Below are 16751 nucleotides of genomic sequence, written 5' to 3'. Positions count from 1 at the left end.
GCTAAAAGCAGTCTGCTGTGGAGTTCATGGAAAGATTGTGCTATATCGTGAGCTCCCAGTAAGAACAGTCCCACCATCCTGGTGGCCTCACACCAAGTATGAATATTCATCTTAGTGAGTTGTACCTTCTACTCAGGACAGCTTAGCTTACTCATAAGACCCTTCCATGTTGGATATCTGCCTATCTCTGGGGAGACAGTTCAGCAGTACTTCAACAATGAATGTAGGAACACTCCATACATGACCTGCTTCCTGCCTCACTGAGGACCTACCTCCTGGCTCCTGTCCCATCTTGCCTACTTTAAAGACCTAATATCCATCTTCCAACAACTTGACCCAACCCCTGGTACTCACTCTCACTCTACATATCCTCTGCTTTTTTCATTTTCCACAGTTCACTAAGGGCAGAGACTGGTATGGGCAACCAATCCAAGATTAGAGTAGCATGTAGAGACCCCTGCCACACTGAGTGGAGCAGGGATAAACCTCCTTGAAAGCTCCAGATCCAGTGAGGGGTTTCCTATTACCTCCTTGGTGAAATTCAAAGCTTATCTTTACCAGTTGGGCCCCTCTTGTTGGTGATGCCCTGGTGCTGTGTGCTTCAGCCATATGGCTTCTGGGCCTCACTATTCCAATCTCTTCAAAGCCAGGCTATGATCTCCATCTTTGAATTCCCAACACCGGTTGGCATAGGGGTGGGGATGAGGGTAGTGGATGGATGGATGGATAGATGATGTGGGCACAACCATAGGACTTAGGATATTGGTCTTCCAAATACCACTCCCTCTCTCCCATCCCCCAGCATAGATACACACCACACTCCACACACTTGGTTCTTTGTTTCCTCCTAAAGTTTTTATCCTGGCTGCCAAGGGAAATATTAGGCAGCAGCCACAACTGCCTTGCAGAGAACCCAGCAGAGAGAGCCCAGCTGTAGCTGTACACACACTTGGGCTGTACAAGTGTCTCTCCTTGTCTTCTGCATCCCTTGTCTATATTGAAGACCTTTCAGCCAGTATCCAGGACAGGGCTAAGCTACAGAAGATGGTCTCTCCAGTGTTATTTTGAAGGCCTGCTGAGTCTTCGAAGTTTCTTGAGTTGACTGAGCAGCTCAGAGATGAAAGGCTGAGGGAGAAAGAGCAGTGAATCAAACGGGAAATCACAGTCACTATGCTATCCTCCCTAATCTGTCTTCGAATGTCCCCAGAGCAAGAGAAGAAACGAATGTAGGGCCAAGCTTTCCTTTCAAATGTTCTCTATTCATCCTAGCCTCCCCCATTAGGCTTTCTCCCACTGCAGACACATAATATGCCTTACCTCTCTGTCACAAGGGCAGTCTTGGAGAATGGCCTGGATGAAAGAGAGCCAGGTAAACAGATGTACAACTTCCCCACAAGCGCCCATCAGTCTTCCCCAAGATCCCTCCCCCATAACTTGTTCTTTGCAGCTGGTAGTTAGCTCAGGTGGTTAGTGTGGTGCTGTGAGTTGGTGTTCTTCATGACACCCAGGGAAGCAGACCCTAGGTTCCCAGTCCCCAGCTTCCCATTCTACCTCCAACTGAGTCCTCTGATCCTCTGTCGATAGTTCCATGAGAGCTTCCAGATCAATCTCGGGCTCAGGAGCTTCTTGACCCTAGTTGAGAGTAACAGAGATATCTGACCACCTGGTGCCAGAATGGCAATTACTGTCAAAGGACTCGTCCACCTCTGCCTTCATCTGCTCATTTCCATATTGATCCCCCACCTCCGATTACTCAGAATGCCCATTGATTATTCTCTCCAGCAAGCATTTACTAATTTCTATGTTCTACACAAAAGTGTGAAGAGTTAAGCGTCTTCGCCCATACCTGTACTGTCAGTACTTAGGCAGAGGGAATTGGATCATGAGTTCCAGAGCAACCCAGACTTCAGAGTGAGACCTTGTCTCAGAAAGGAGGGGGAATGCTCTGGGGAGACAGTTCAGCAGATAAGAGCACTAGCTGTACTTCCAAAGAACCTGAATTAGATTCCCAGCACCCTCCCAGAGGCTCACAACTGTCCACAACTCCAGTTCTAGGGTTCCCTGCACCTTTTCCTGCACTCCCTTGAATAGCAGGCATGCATTTGGAGAACAGATATACATGCAGGCAAAACACCTATACACATAAAATAAGATACTTGCTGTGTGTGTTGGTGAACACCTTTAATTCTAGCATTAGGGAGGCAAAGGCAAGTGGATCTCTGTGAGTTTGAGTCCTGCTGGTCTGGTCTACACAGTGGGTTCTAGGACATCTAGGACAGTCAGAGCTATGTAGAGAGGCCAGTCTCAAAAAAAAAAAAAAAAGTGCCAAGTGGAAGTGGCACAGGCCGTTAATCCCAGCAACCGGGAGGCAGAGTCAGGTGGATCTCTGTGAGTTTGATGCCAGCCTGGTCTACAGAGGGAGTTCCAGAACAGCCAGAACTATATAGAGAAACCCTGTCTCTAAAAAACAAAACAAAACAAACAAGAAAAAAAACTCCCCAAAAATAAATAAAATAAGAAGATGGGAGCTGGGCGTGGTGGTACATGCCTGTAATCCCAGCATCTGGGGGGTAGAGGCAGAGGATCTTGAACTCTTGTTCAAGAAAATCCCTGGCTATATGGCCACTTCAGTGCCCGTCTAGGCTACATAAGACCCTATCTAAAGGGCAGGGGGAGAGCCAGAAACATAGCTAAAAGCACTGGCTGCTCTTGCAAAGGATTCAGATTTGCTTTTCAGGAGTTGCACAGTGGAAGCAGAGAACCAACTCCTACAAATTGTCTTATGACCTCTATATGTACACCTCGGATGTGTGGATACACACAGCTTAATAAATGTTACTTGAAAATTAAAACAGGCCTGGGGAATGGCAATGAGTGCTTATAATCCCAGCACTGGGAAGGTAGAGACAGGTAGATCTGTGAGGCTTGCTGCTAGCCAGCCTAGCCTCCATGTGAGTTTCAAGCCAATGAAAGACCCTCTCTTTTGGGGAGGAAAAATGCCCAGAGTGGTGGCTCAGGCCTTTAATTCCAGTGCTCAGGAGGCAGAAGTAAGAAGATCCCTGAGAGATCAAGGCCAGCCTGGTCTACACAGCTAGTTCCAGACAAACTACAGTTGTATAGTGAGAACTTGTCTCAAAAAACCACAAAAGGAGTCCTTCAAGATAGTCCAAAATGATCCCTAATTTGCTGTCCTTCCACCTCAGCCTCCTGAGTACTGGAATTATAGGTGTATGCCACCATACCTAGCTAGGTATTTTATAATCATCCTTTTAAAAAAAATGTGTGTGCGCTCAAGAGTGCGTTCACGCAGGAACACATGAAGTGGGGTCAGAAGCCAGCTAGTAGACTTGGTTCTCTCCTTCTGTCATGGGTTCCAGGGATCAAGCTCTGGTAGCCGGTCTTGGACAGCAAGGACCTTTACCACTGAACCCTTCACCAGCCCCTATCTGTACTTTCCTTTAGTGGTTTTAAAGTTTCTATTTTTCCATTTGACTATTTGGAATATACCATTCTTCAGGCATGTGTTTAGTAGCTGCTGTGAACTTGGCACTATGAACTTGGGAACCTCAGTGAACTAAGATCTTGTCTTCACACAGCCTCCGTATTATTGGCAGTTAATGAGTCATAGCATAAACAGATAAGCTGTCAGACCAAATGGCACACCAGTGTAATCTTAGCACTTACAAAGCCGAGATGGCGCTGCTATCAGTACAAGGTCAGCCTGAGTTATATGTAGAGTATAAGACCCACCACGGCTGCGTAGCAAGACCACGTCTCAAAACAAAAAGAAAAGCCTGGCAGTGGTGGTACACGCCTTTAACCCCAGCACTTGGGAAGCAGAGGCAGGTGGGTCTCTGTGAGTGAGTTCCAGAACAGCCTCCAAAGCTGAAGAGAAACTCTATCTCAAACCACCACCCCCAACAACAACAACAACAAAAGGAAAACTGGTAACAACAGCAGCAACAAAGCCAGATACAATAGCAATAGCAAATAAATTACATAATTTGTCTAAAGGTAAATGTCATTTAGGAAATTACTTGGGTGATGGAAATATTTCTTACCTTGGTGGTATGACATTTTATAAAGGGAAAAATACACCTTTTTTTTTTCCCCAACAGGATTTCTTTGTGTAACAGCCTAACTGTCCTGGAACTAGCTCTGTAGACCTGGCTGGCCTCGAACTAACAGAGGTCCACCTGCCTCTGCCTCTCAAGAACTGGCATTAAAGGTGTGCACCACCACCATCGGGTCCCTCTGCACACACTGCAAAAGGGCACATTTTAGTCTATGTCAGTTTATATTCAATTAAGTTGACTTTGTAAATTACAAATAAAACAGATCAAATGTTGTAGCAAAAAGGAAAAAAAAAAACCCTCATCCACCTTCCTACTCCTCTCACTAACAGGTAACACTGTTAACACTTGGGGACTTCTGCACTTTTTAAAAACCAGTATTGCTTCAGTTTTCCCCTTTCCCTAGGCTCTAGGACCCCCTACTTTCCCATCTATAACTCATCTCATTTGGCACTCAGCCTGTTTATTAAAGGCATGCTTTGAATCAAAGATGACGGTGAGTTTTAGGGCCATAACAGCAAGACAGACAGACAACATGATCCTGCCCTTGAAAAGCCAACAGATAAGTGAAAGAGCAGTTGCAATAGATGGTGACAGACAGATGCCTTGATGAGAGACCATAGCAGTACCTGGGAAGAAAAGATCACCAAGCCAGGGGTCAGGAAGATTCCTGGAAGAAGCGGCCTCTGCAATCTGGAGTGTAAAAGTTAACCAGATAGTGGGTAGTTCAGCCTGTAGAGTGCTTGCCTAGCATGCACAAGCCCTGATCTAGTCCCCAGGACCAGCATAAACCCAGCACACTTGTAATCCCAGCACCTGGGAGGTAGAGACAGGAGGTCATCCTTGGCCGCTAAGCCTGAAATGAGACCATGTCTCCAAATCCTTGTGCTCATGGTCAGGGGGAAGTGACAGGACTAGATGATCTCAGAATGTAGCTAACTAGGAAATTGCACAAAATGTACAAACAAGTCAGATGTCATGGCACACACCTGTAGTCTCGGCACTTGGTAAGCTAAGGCAGAAGAAGTGATGAAAGCTTTAAGCTAACCTGGGCTATACGGCAAATAAAGGGCAGCAAGGGTTACACAGCAACATTCTCCTTTAAAGAAACAAAAACAAACAAACCTGGTCAGTCTTGGTAGCACACACCTTTGATCCCAGCACTCAAGGGCAGAGGCAGGTGAATCTCTCTGGATTCAAGGCCAGTCTGATCTATATAGTGAATTCAAAGCTGGCAAATGCTACACAGTGAGACTCTGTCTAGGAGGCTAAGGGAGAGGTGCAAAGAGATGGCTCAGCAGATAAAGACACTTGCCACACAAGACTGATGACTTTAGTATGATCCCCAGATCCCACAGTGGAAGAAGAAAACCAGTTCCCAGAAGGCTTTGTTCTCCACATGTGCGTGAATGACACACACGAGCTCACATTCAGACACAAACCACACACACACACACACACAATAATAGGGTTTCTATTGCTGTGAAGAGACACCATGACCATGGCAACTCTTATAAAGGAAAACATTTAATTGAGGTGATGGCTGACAGTTCAGAGGTTCAGCCCATTATCATCATGGTAGGGAGCATGGCAGGGTGTAGGCACACATGCTGGCTACATCTTGATCAGAAGTAGACTGTGGCATTGGGAATAGCTTGAACATAGGAGACATCAAAGCTCAGTGACACACTTCTTCCAACAAGGCCATACCTATTCCAACAAAGCACCTCTCCCAATCGTGCCACTCCCTTTAGGGGCCATTTTCTTTCATACCATCACAATAATATAATAGCAATTAATTAAATGTCAGGCATGGTGATACATACCTGTTACTCCAGCACTTGGCTAAAACACGAAGCCAACCTGAGCTACATCATGAGTTCCAGACACTGTCTCAAACAACAACAACAACAACAAAAAGAAGCAAACAAACAACAACAACAAAAAAACAGGTGCTGGAGAGATGACTCAGTGGTTTAGAGTACTGTTTGCTCTTCCAGATTATCTGGGTTCAATTCCCAGAACCCATATGGCCCCTCACAACTGTTTGTAAATCCAGTTCCAAGGAATCCAATGGCCTCTTCTGGCCTCTCTAGGCACAAAACAGAAGCACTCATACATATAAAGTAACAATTAAAAGAAAAACAACAAAAAATGAACAATATTTTCAGACATTGCACAATAAGGAACTTGGGGCTGTGAGCCAAGAAAGAAGAGAAATAGATTTGTTCCCAGAAGATCCAAGCAAAGCACAGTGGTGTCACTGAAGCCATGTGACAGAGATGATACCTGGAGAAGGTTGAGGTAGCTAGAAGTCACTGCACTAATTTCTGAGTGAGGACAGTTACTCAGGAAGAGCTGGGGTGATGGGCAGAAGGGACGCTTGAGTTTGCCCTGAGCACTAAAATGCACATTCAGGACCAACTGTGAGGCTCTGGAGGCACAGAGGTGGGCGGTTCTCAGTCCTCACGAGGACTGGACACACAAATCAAGCCTGAGCAATGTGCTGAACAGTTACTGTTGATCATACACCGATTCAACAGAGACCTCAAAAATTCTATACTGAGAGGGCCAATGATTCCCTGGATTAAAAGCAACTTTGGACTCATCCCAACAAAGTTTTCGTGTTATCCTTGCACAGGCAGGGACCATGCTAATCTTCTCTGTAATGTTCCAATTTTAGTTATATGTGCTGCCGAAGTGAGGACTCATCCCAACAAAGTTTAGAAACAAGTGTCAGATAGGTCAAAGTGAACCATGAATAACTTTGCCAACCAACAGAATAAAACCCAACACTACTTGAACAAAGTTTTTTTTTTTTTTTTTTTTTTTTTTTTTTTTATGCAGCCACTTGAACTAGGGCAATGGCTCAGAGGTTAAGAGCACAAAGTGCTCCTGTAGAAGAGGCACGCTCAATCCCCAGCATCTGCATTGGGCAACTCAGAACTGCCTGGAACTCTAGATCTGGAGGGTTTGATGCTCCTAGCCTCTGAGACAGGTACACAGTTAAAAAAAAATACATCTTAAAACATATCTAGCTACTTGACATTCAATTCACAATGTCCAGAGCCCAATGTCTACACCTAAAGTTGGGTGTAACTTCAGTGGTGGAGCACTTGACTAGCAAGTGAGAGGCCCTAGGTTTGATCCCCACTAACACACACACACACACACACACACACACACACACACCATACCACTAATCTCAGAAATGATAGATAATTTCCAGGTAGGGAAATAAGGAGTATAGAAGATAAGAAAATCCACATGGAGCCCAGGCATGTGGTACCTGCTTAAAATGCTAGCATTCAGAATGCCTGAAGCAGGAGGATCAGGAGTTCAAGGCCAGTCTGGAGAATTTAGCAAGCCTCTGTTTCAAAATGTAAAGTAAGGAACAGGCCATAGGATGGCTGTGAATGCAGCTCAGGTGGTGGAGTGCTCACAAAGCAGGCACAGGCCCTAGGTTGAACCCCAAGTACCACATAAACCAGTCATGGGGGCGCAAACCTGTAATCCAGCACTCAGGAGCTGGAGCTTGCAGGATTAGGAGTTCAAAGTCATTCTCATTTACATGGAAAGTTTGAAGCCAGTCTGGGCTACATTAGATGCTATCTCAAAACAACATGCCTGTAATTCCAGCTACTCTGAAGTCTAGAGTTCAAAGATAGTTTAGTCTACACAGCAAGACCCTGTCTCAAAACTAAGTAAATAATTATAAAGATTAGAAGTTTGGGGCTTTTGAGATGACTAAGTGGCTGAAGGCGCTTGCTACACAAGCCTGACAACCCTAATTTGATCCTTGGAATGCACATAAAAACGGAAGGAGAGAGCAAACTCCACAAAGTTGTCTCCTCCACACACACTATGGCATGAACACCCAATATATCCATCAAGTTTGCATACACACACAATTTTTATTGTTATTGTTATTGTTGTTGTTTCTTTCTTTTGGGGGAAGGGGGTGCTTGAGACAGGGTTTCTCTGTGGCTTTAGAGACTGTCCTGGAACTAGCTTTTTTAGACCATGCTGGTCTCGAACTCACAGAGATCCACCTGCCTGTGCCTCCCAAGTGCTGGGATTAAAGGTGTGAGCCACCAGGCCCAGCCATAATTTTTAAAGAGTTTAGAAATTTGCTTCTATAAAAAGACTCCTGACTCCAAACTATTACTATACCATTTATGTATTCAATAAATGTTGAACATGACTGACACTACAGTAAATGTTGATAATAAAGGATGGTATCATAGCCCAATACTTTTCCCTTCAAGTCTCCTCATCCCTAATGCCAGGGCCTCGCACATGCTAAACACACGCTCTACCACTGAGCTACACCTTCTACCCTTCATGTATGTTTTGAATTACTAGAGGAAAACCTCACTGAGATGAACAGTGTGATGAACTTGTGACACTGTCACATGTGGTGGCTTCTTGCCAGCTTGATTTGAATCCCTTTCTCACCTTCAATCCACACCCAAACCATGGAGACTGGAAATGGAGAACAGCCCAGATGAGCTAACAGTGTCTGCCACACTGGCAACACTTGTTGTTTTGTTTTGAGACAGGATCTCACTATGTAGACCAGGCTGGTCTCAAACTCACAGAAATCTGCCTGCCTCTGACTCTTGAGTGCTGGGATTAAAGGCCTACACTATCAGCTGATAATACTTTCTAACAATTATTATTATTATTATTATTATTATTATTATTATTATTATCCTGTGTGTGATGGGAGTAAGTGCTCCATGGTCAGAGGACAACTTTGTGGAGTTGGGGAATGTACTTTTATGTATGTTCATCTTATTGATTGTTGAATAAAGTACTGTTTGGCCAATGAGGCAGCAAGTTAGGCAGGACTAGGAGTCGAGGAGGATTCTGGGAAATGTAGTAAAGAAGTGGTGATCCAGGCAGGAAGTGACATAGCAGGGAGACTAATATTTAAGGAAGGACAAGCAGGAAGTGGGCCCTTTTCCCCTCTGCTCTTCCTCCAGATTCACCATGTGATCCACCGGTAAGGGAGGCATCCCATAAGTTTTATAAAATATATAGATTTATGATAATTAAGACTGAGCTAACAGATGAGAATCCTAGTCATTGGCCAAGCAGCCAATTATTTGTACATAATAGAAGTCTCTGTGCACTAACTCAGGCGGCTGGCGGAGACTGCCCACGTGGCGGTGGGGCTCAGGTGGCTTTTGGTGGAAAGATTTATCGTAACCTTTTCTGGGGTGCAAGGAATCAAAGTCAGGTCATCAGGCCTGTGTAACCCTTTACCTGCTTAGCCACCTCAGTGGCCCCAACAATATTTTTAATTTACTGATGTATTCAGTGATACTCAGGATTGGTATGAGACCCCAGGTCTCACACATGCTGAGCAAGAGCCCTACCTACACTGAACTATATCCCCAGCTCTTTTGTGCTTTTTTTAGTTCAAGATAGGGTCTCACTAAGTTACCCCAGCTATAGCTGAACCTGCAATATTTCTGCCTCAGTCTCCTCAGTAGCTGGGATTATAGGCCTGTGCCACCAGGTCTGGCAACCACACTTTCTAAAAAAGGTTAAAAATGTAATTTAGAAAATGACCTATCTTTCTAAAATATATATTTCTTTAACCTTGAAAACATTATTTACTATCACTACAAGTTCGATTCTAATAGTTGACAATTACTAAGCCAAATTTCCTTATTATCCTATATAGTTGGTAATAATAACTTTCAAGGACTAGAAATTTGCATTACATTGTTAAATGAGCTGTATAGGTACAATACCTTGAACGATATTAGAAACACATGTACAGTATGTTTTAACCAAATTAATCTCAAATTTGTATCAATATACAGTATTTGTATACAATATACAGAAGTCCAATCCAATGTAAAATATGTAAAACTGATAGTTTCTTTTTAGAAGTATATTTAATAATCTACCTTTTTATCTTATCATATCTATATTTCTAGATGTAGATTCAATAATCTGCCTTTTATCTTATATCTATATCTTCCCTTTTTTCTTTTCAGAGTAGATTCAATAAGCTACCCTTTTTATCCTACCTGTATTTTTTTTCTAAACAAAAACCTTGAATCTAAACATCTTTGTTCAACTTTCTTCCTGACTGTAGCCAAAAACATTTTGTAACCAGTTCTCCTAAACAATGACAAATATCCATAATCACTGACCCAAGACCACCCACCCCACCTCTTGGGCGTCATGTTCTTAAAGTTACTTCCTGCTGTATGGGGGTGATGGCATCTTTAGGAGATCCTGAAAAGAAAAATTTGGGTTAACAGTCAAGCAGTATCATCTTTTTCCAGCCAGTCTAAGCATAATGGGAGAGTTCAGGGCTTGTCTCAAGTTCTGGCTAGAGTAGTCTGTGAGGCTGGATCATCTCAGCCAGCCTCCTCAAAACTGTTCTGAGCAATGTCTACGAGACTGGATCATCTCCACTGGCCACCTCGAAATTGTTCTGAGCAGTTTGTAGTCCAAAGTCAATCTTTAGTTGGTATTGTTCAGCTTAATGGTGTTATCATAGTCCTGGTGAAATTGTCATTGTGGGGCCCCATCTTCCTTTTGGAGACTTCAAAGGTCGCTGTTAGGTGTGGTCATGGTACACTGTAGAAAACTGGTAGCAACACAAACCCGAAATCATGTACAAGAAGGTACATGAAACCTTTTTCTAGAATTAGTTAGTATTCTATATGACCATTAATCTGAAGACAAAACCTTTAAAATGTTTTTAAAATATGTATGTATATTACTCTTATAATGTTTACATAAATATAATATTTATGCTTTAAGAAAAGCTGTTAAAAGTCAAAATAAAACCAGAGGATTAAGAGATTAGTGGCAATACCATAGTCCTTAAATATTTTACTTCTGTCCCATATCAGATGGTTCTTCTGACATGAGACAGAGTTTGGATTTTACTTTAACAAGCATGCTTGGATTTAGAGAAGGAGAGGGCCATTCTCCAACTCCAAAGCCAGCTTTAATCTTCAATTGGATGGGCACTAAAAAGAACCATCTGATTATGTCTGTAGAGAAAAGCAGGAACAAACATTTGGGAAGACTTATGAAATTTTATCCAGTTGGAAATGTGATATACCAATAGGGCAGAAGTGGCGCACGCCTTTAATCCCAGCACTTGGGAAGCAGAGGCAGGCGGATCTCTATGAGTTCAAGGCCAACCTTATCTACAGAGCAGAGTTCCAGGACAGCCAGAGCTATACACAGAGAAATCTGTCTTGAAGAAAAAGAAGAGTAAAAAAAAAATGTAATAGATTGTTCCTTTAAAATGCCACCATCTCAATTGGAATGTGTTGCGGCTGTCACCAAGAAAACCCAGTGTCAACGAAGCTGCAGGAAGGAAATATTTCACTATTGGTCAAGGTGTATCAAGCTGATACATACATTAGATTTAGCTCTAATGCAGTGGATAGCAACCTGAGTCAGAGCTCTCCATAGATTTTGGGGGACTGTGTGTTATGGGGAATGGGAAAAGTCAGTAAAGGTAGTGAATGTGGACAAACCCTTCAAGGGCCTGATGTGAAGCAAAACCCAGGGGATAGAAAAAGTGTGGGGGTGTCATACAGGGGTCTTTAAATGTACAACCGATTAAGTCCCTACCTAGAAGCCAAATCCTCAGGTTACTTCTAGAGAACAGAAGCTTTGGGGTCTCCAGACTGTGTGTATCCCCAGATTTAGTTCCCCACAGACCCCAGGCCAAGCTACACCCAGGGCAGGTCCTCTGAGGAAGGAAGGTTGAGTGTCATTAAGCACTCTCATCCCTGTAACCATTCCTAAAGCTGCAGCAGGGTGAGGTGGGCAGGTCAGAGCCATGGAGGCAGAGGGCATGATGAAAGTAGAACCGGAGCCGAGCAAGCTCAGTGTTACCTTGACCTCTAAGATGCCCAGCCACCTGGAGCTTCCCAGGCACTTAGCTGCTTCCTGCTGGCACCTTTGGACAGTTGCCATGGAAACTACATGCCAGGCGTTTTATGCCAGTCATTGCCTGGGAGCGGTCCTCCCACAGGCTTGTTTTCCAGCATTAATGGGTACATTACTTCCTCCCCTCCTCCATCTTCACCCTATAAAACGAGGTTCTTTGGCTGCTGCTTTTCTCTGTTGCCTGGCAGGACTTGCCCTGAGGTGTCTGAAATATGAGACTTTTCATGCGAGTGCACAAGAAACACTTTGAAATGGAAACTTAGCCAGTGAGGAAGAGCTGGAGTAGTAATGTGGGGGGGGTGGCCGGAGGGGCCCTGCAAAACCACAACAGATGGGGACCAAGAAAGACTACCTCTCTAGCTCCCAACTCAGGGGCATCTCTCTACCATCTACGAGTAGGCTAAGGATGCTTCAGCAGACACGAGCAACATGTGTACTAAATAGACATAGGATACAGTGAGCTGCAAGACTCACCAGACCCCATCTGCCATCCTTTCCTAATCCCACAGTAGGACAGCCTCCTATTTGCAAGAATCACAGGCCCTAATACAGGACCCAAAGAAGGAAAGACGGGAGCAGTTTAAGGAGGAAGGAAGGAAGGAATAAAAGAAAGAAAAGAAGAAAGAAAGAAAGAAAGAGAGAAAGAAAGAAAGAAAGAAGACAGGCAGGCTAACAAATGCTTGTGTGAACAATGAGAATTCCTGGTCCTGTGGTCTCCTGGAACCAACTATGGGGCTTATAACTGCCCAATGCTTGAATTCACTTTAGTAGATTTAAATTTTCACTGGTTGTTCAAATAAATGACCAAACTCTCCAGCCAGGAGTCAAACTATACTCCTAGTCCCATGGCACCTTAGCTGTATGACTTTGAACAAGTCGCTTATATATCTGATGATCTTGAATTCACTAGGTAGCTGAGGATACCTGTGAACTTCTGACCCTCCAACTTATACCTCCCATAGGAATGTGCCACCATGAACCATGAATGCAATGCTGGGGACCGAAGCCAGGGCTTCATGCACATGCTCTACCAACTGAGCTCTCCAGCCCGAAGTCTCCATTCCCTCAGCTGTAAGACAGTGCTTACCTGATGGAGTTGTGGGGAGGGTTAAATCAAATAATGCCTGCCCGGGCTTGCATTGCAGTTAAGATACTATTAAGAGGTCAAAATCTTATTCCTGAGGAATCAGTTGCTGCTGCTCTGGGGTCAGAGTTGATAGAGGAGTCTAAAAGAGTACTCCTTCCTGTGACCAGGGGCAAGACCCATTCTTTCCCAGGCTGCTTCTGGAGAGAGGCAGTCAGAGCCACATGCCCAAGCAGCTGGGGTCACGCTATCAGTGTTTTCCCTTCCCTTGCTGGTTTGCTCTTCTAGTTCTTCATTGCCCATTCTCAGAGAGTGGAGCTGATTTATATCTATGCTGTCAGTATGGTACACGAGACAGTCAGGTACCATATTTGTGGGACCTAGATTTAAAATTTCTTTCTTCTTTCTTTCTTTCTTTCTTTCTTTCTTTCTTTCTTTCTTTCTTCCTTCCTTCCTTCCTTTCTTTCTTTCTTTTATTTTTTGGTTTTTATGAGACAGGGTTTCTCTGTGTAACAGCTCTGGCTGTCCTGGAACTAGCTCTTGTAGACCAGGCTGGCCTTGAACTCACAGAGATCCACCTGCCTCTGCCTCCCAAGTGCTGGGATTAAAGACGTGTGCCACCACTGCCCAGCTCATTTCATCTTAATTCATTTAAAGATAATAACCATAGTACTGATAGGGACAGTACTGGACAATGTGGCTCTATGCATCAAAGATACATAAAAACTGACTGGCCAAGGATTTACTCTTCAACTGTCGCTTGAATCTCAGAAAGTCTTAGCAAAGAGATACATCAGGCATGGATAGCAGCCATTGCATAGCTCAGAAACTGAGTCCAGACAATGTTAAAGGGCTTTTTCCGTGGCACAAAGGGGTTAAAGACATAGCCAAGACTTTTCTTCCATCTGAAGAAGGAGCATGCTCCATGAGAGCACCTCACATCAGCCCTCCAGCTCCCCTGGCAGTCTCTAAGCAAGCTCTCTGCATCAGTCTCCTGCAGCCTCCCTTGAGCTACCCACCTGGAACAGTTCCTGAACTCGAGCATCTACCCACTGCTCCATCTCCAGCCAGCGCTGCAGATGACTCCGGTCGTACTTGACCGTCAGCCGGCTGGGTCTCCGGGACCTGGGCAACTTAGAAATGTCCAAGTGACTCTTTGATTCTGAGTCTGTGGATGATGTCCTCCTTCTCTTCTCAGAATCCCAGTGGACCTTCTTGTCAGGGTTGGGAGATGTACAGGAAGCAGGACTTGAAGACAGCATGGGCAGATCGGACTCGGCCAGGAGCTGGGGGAAACTGCCAGTCCAGGCAAGAGCATAGAGGAAAATGAGGGGACAGAGAATGGAGGGAGAGGCCCACAAGGAAGAAAGGAGGTGGGAAGAGGGCCAAGGCTCTAGGGAGGGGCAGGGGTCAAAGATCAATAGGGCTTTGTTTCATGCTGGGAATGAGTCTCCTGGCTTCTCTCTGACAGCCAGTGGCATGCAGAACCATTCCCCAGCCTTCTTTCTGCAGCTGCTAGTGCCCACAGAAATGTAAACCTCAGACAAGCCAAGGTCAAGAGGCTGCCAGGCCTTGAGGAGAAGACGGAAGGAGCCCGTGAATCCTGGGGGAGGGGGGTTCCATGTCTTCCATGGGTAGCTCTAGAACGTGACTAAAGTCACTCACCTGAATTCCTTCAGCATCTTCTTGGAACTAAATGGCCCACTGCAAACCCAAGCAGCTGTGGCCAGACAGTTCTGGTTCCTGCCGGAGTAGGATTCCTGCCCAGAGTGAGGCACCACCAAGGGCAATCTCGGCCAGTGGGTAGAGTTGGCAGATGGCTACCTCTGACCCTATGCCTTGTGTCTGGGTGTGTCTGAATTTGATCTGCTATCGACTCTGCTGCTGTGATTGTTAAAGGCAGATTTATGCAGCCTGGCCTACATTTCACATTATCATTCTTGAGCCCTGTTTGTTGTCACATGACCCTCCCCTGATTCAGCTTCTTCCTGATACAAGAATCCCGAAGACCTAACTTCACACAGGTGTCAGATTTGTAAACAAGCTTGCCATCTAAAAGGAGAATATTTTCATTTATCCAGTCTTTATAAAAAATAATTTCAAGTTACAGAAGTTTTTGTGGTTTGTTTTTCTTTTTACTGAACAGCTCAGAGAGACAAATAAATGAAAAAAAACGTTTTTCTCCCTTCTCCAGATGTAACTTCCAACTCCTACCATCATGTTTAGCTTTAGTTCTCTTGAAATAGTGATTGTCCTTTAATGTGGTATTGTATGTGTGTGTGTGTGAATGTCTGTCTGTCTGTCTGTCTGTCTGTCTGTCTGTCTGTCTGTCCATGTGTGTCTGTATGTGCTGGGGACAGAACCAAAGCCTACATGTATGGGGCAAGCACTCTACCACTGATAAATAACTGATTGAACCTTGGGTCTTGTACATGCTAATTTTTAATAATGTATTTCTGTGTATTATTGCTGTGTATGAGTGCAGGCAAGTACATGCCACGGCATATTGTGGAGGGCTGCTCTCTCTTCCCTCTTTCTCACTGGTGCTCCTGCAGGAGGCACTGTCCATGATCTGGGTGATTCTCCTGTCTGCCTCCATATGACTGATCAGAGAGCTGGGATTACAGGTGTGCAGCACGGGGGACAGCTTTTACATGACTCCAAGGACTGAGCTCAGGTCATCCAGCCCCCACAGTAAGACTTTTAACACACTGAGCCATCTCACCAGCCCAACCCTTTTTTCCCTTTTTCTTTCTTTTTTCTTTTTCTGTTTCTTTCTTTCCTTTCTTCTTCTTTTTTTTTTTTTTTAAGCCAGGTCTTATGTAGCCCAGGTTGGCTTCAAACTTGCTACATAGCCAAAAATGACCTTGAACTTCTCTTTTTAAAATATTTATTTTTGTTTTTAATGTATGTGTATATATATGGTATATGCACATGAATGCAGGTGTCTTCGGAATCTAGAAAAAGGGTCAGGTTCCCTGGAGTTGGCACTACAGGCATGTATGAGCTGCCTTAATCTGCTTCCTTTTTTTGTTTGTTTGTTTGTTTTGTTTTTTTAAGACAGGGTTTACCTAACCCTTTGAAACAGCCCTGGCTGTCCTGGAACTCATTCTGTAGACCTGGCTGACCTTTGACCTCAAACTCACAGAGATCTGCCTGCTACTGCCTCCCAAGTGCACACTACATTACCACCACCCACCTGGCTTTTTTTTTTTTTTTTTTTTTTTTTGACAAGCCTGGTCTATAGAGCAAGTTCCAGGACAGCCAAGGCTACACAGATCACAGAGGCATGCTGCTTACTGGCTTGTTCCTCATGGCTTGCTCAGCCTGCTTTCTTATAGAACCCATGACCACTTGCCCAGGAGCACTGTCCACAGTGAGCTGGGCCCTCCCACGCAAATCATTAATTTTTTAAAAAATGCCTTGAGGGGCAGTGGTGGCACACACTTTTAGTCCTAGCACTTGGGAGGCAGAGGCAGACAGATCTCTGTAAGTTTGAGGCCAGCCTGGTCTACAAAGCTACACAGAGAAACCCTGTCTCAAGAAATCAAAAACAAAAATGCCCCACAGGCTTGCCTCAGACCAATCTTGTGGAGGAATTTTTTTTTTGTCGAGGTGCTCTCTTTCCAAATGACCCTACTTTATATTGACAA

General features: G+C 44.4%; 1 protein-coding gene and 1 pseudogene across 1 annotated transcript; both read right to left on the bottom strand.

Annotated features, from left to right (window-relative positions):
- Nucleotides 1–1059: 1059 nt before the first annotated feature.
- Nucleotides 1060–14360, bottom strand: Ppp1r14d (protein phosphatase 1 regulatory inhibitor subunit 14D). The gene is made up of 4 exons (XM_035446339.1): nucleotides 14118–14360; nucleotides 1552–1632; nucleotides 1318–1350; nucleotides 1060–1125 (listed from the first exon to the last, which is right to left on the bottom strand). The coding sequence occupies exons 1-4, from the start codon at nucleotides 14358–14360 to the stop codon at nucleotides 1060–1062; spliced, it is 423 nt and encodes a 140-aa protein (XP_035302230.1).
- LOC113836454 lies at nucleotides 6666–6781 on the bottom strand (annotated as a pseudogene).
- Nucleotides 14361–16751: the final 2391 nt, after the last annotated feature.

Source organism: Cricetulus griseus, chromosome 6 (assembly GCF_003668045.3).
Source record: "Cricetulus griseus strain 17A/GY chromosome 6, alternate assembly CriGri-PICRH-1.0, whole genome shotgun sequence".
Taxonomy (NCBI): Eukaryota; Metazoa; Chordata; class Mammalia; order Rodentia; family Cricetidae; genus Cricetulus; species Cricetulus griseus.
The sequence above is the reverse complement of the archived record's forward strand: the minus strand, read 5'-3'. Positions and strand labels throughout refer to the sequence as shown.

Coding starts and splice junctions, on each gene's coding strand:
- Ppp1r14d (XM_035446339.1), bottom strand. CDS start 14,360: ATGCTGTCTTCAAGTCCTGCTTCCTGTACATCTCCCAACCCTGACAAG. Junction 1,351..1,551: donor ATCAGAGGACTCAGTTGGAG/GTAGAATGGGAA, acceptor TCTTTCATCCAG/GCCATTCTCCAAGACTGCCC. Junction 1,126..1,317: donor ACTGCCCTTGTGACAGAGAG/GTAAGGCATATT, acceptor TTTCTCCCTCAG/CCTTTCATCTCTGAGCTGCT.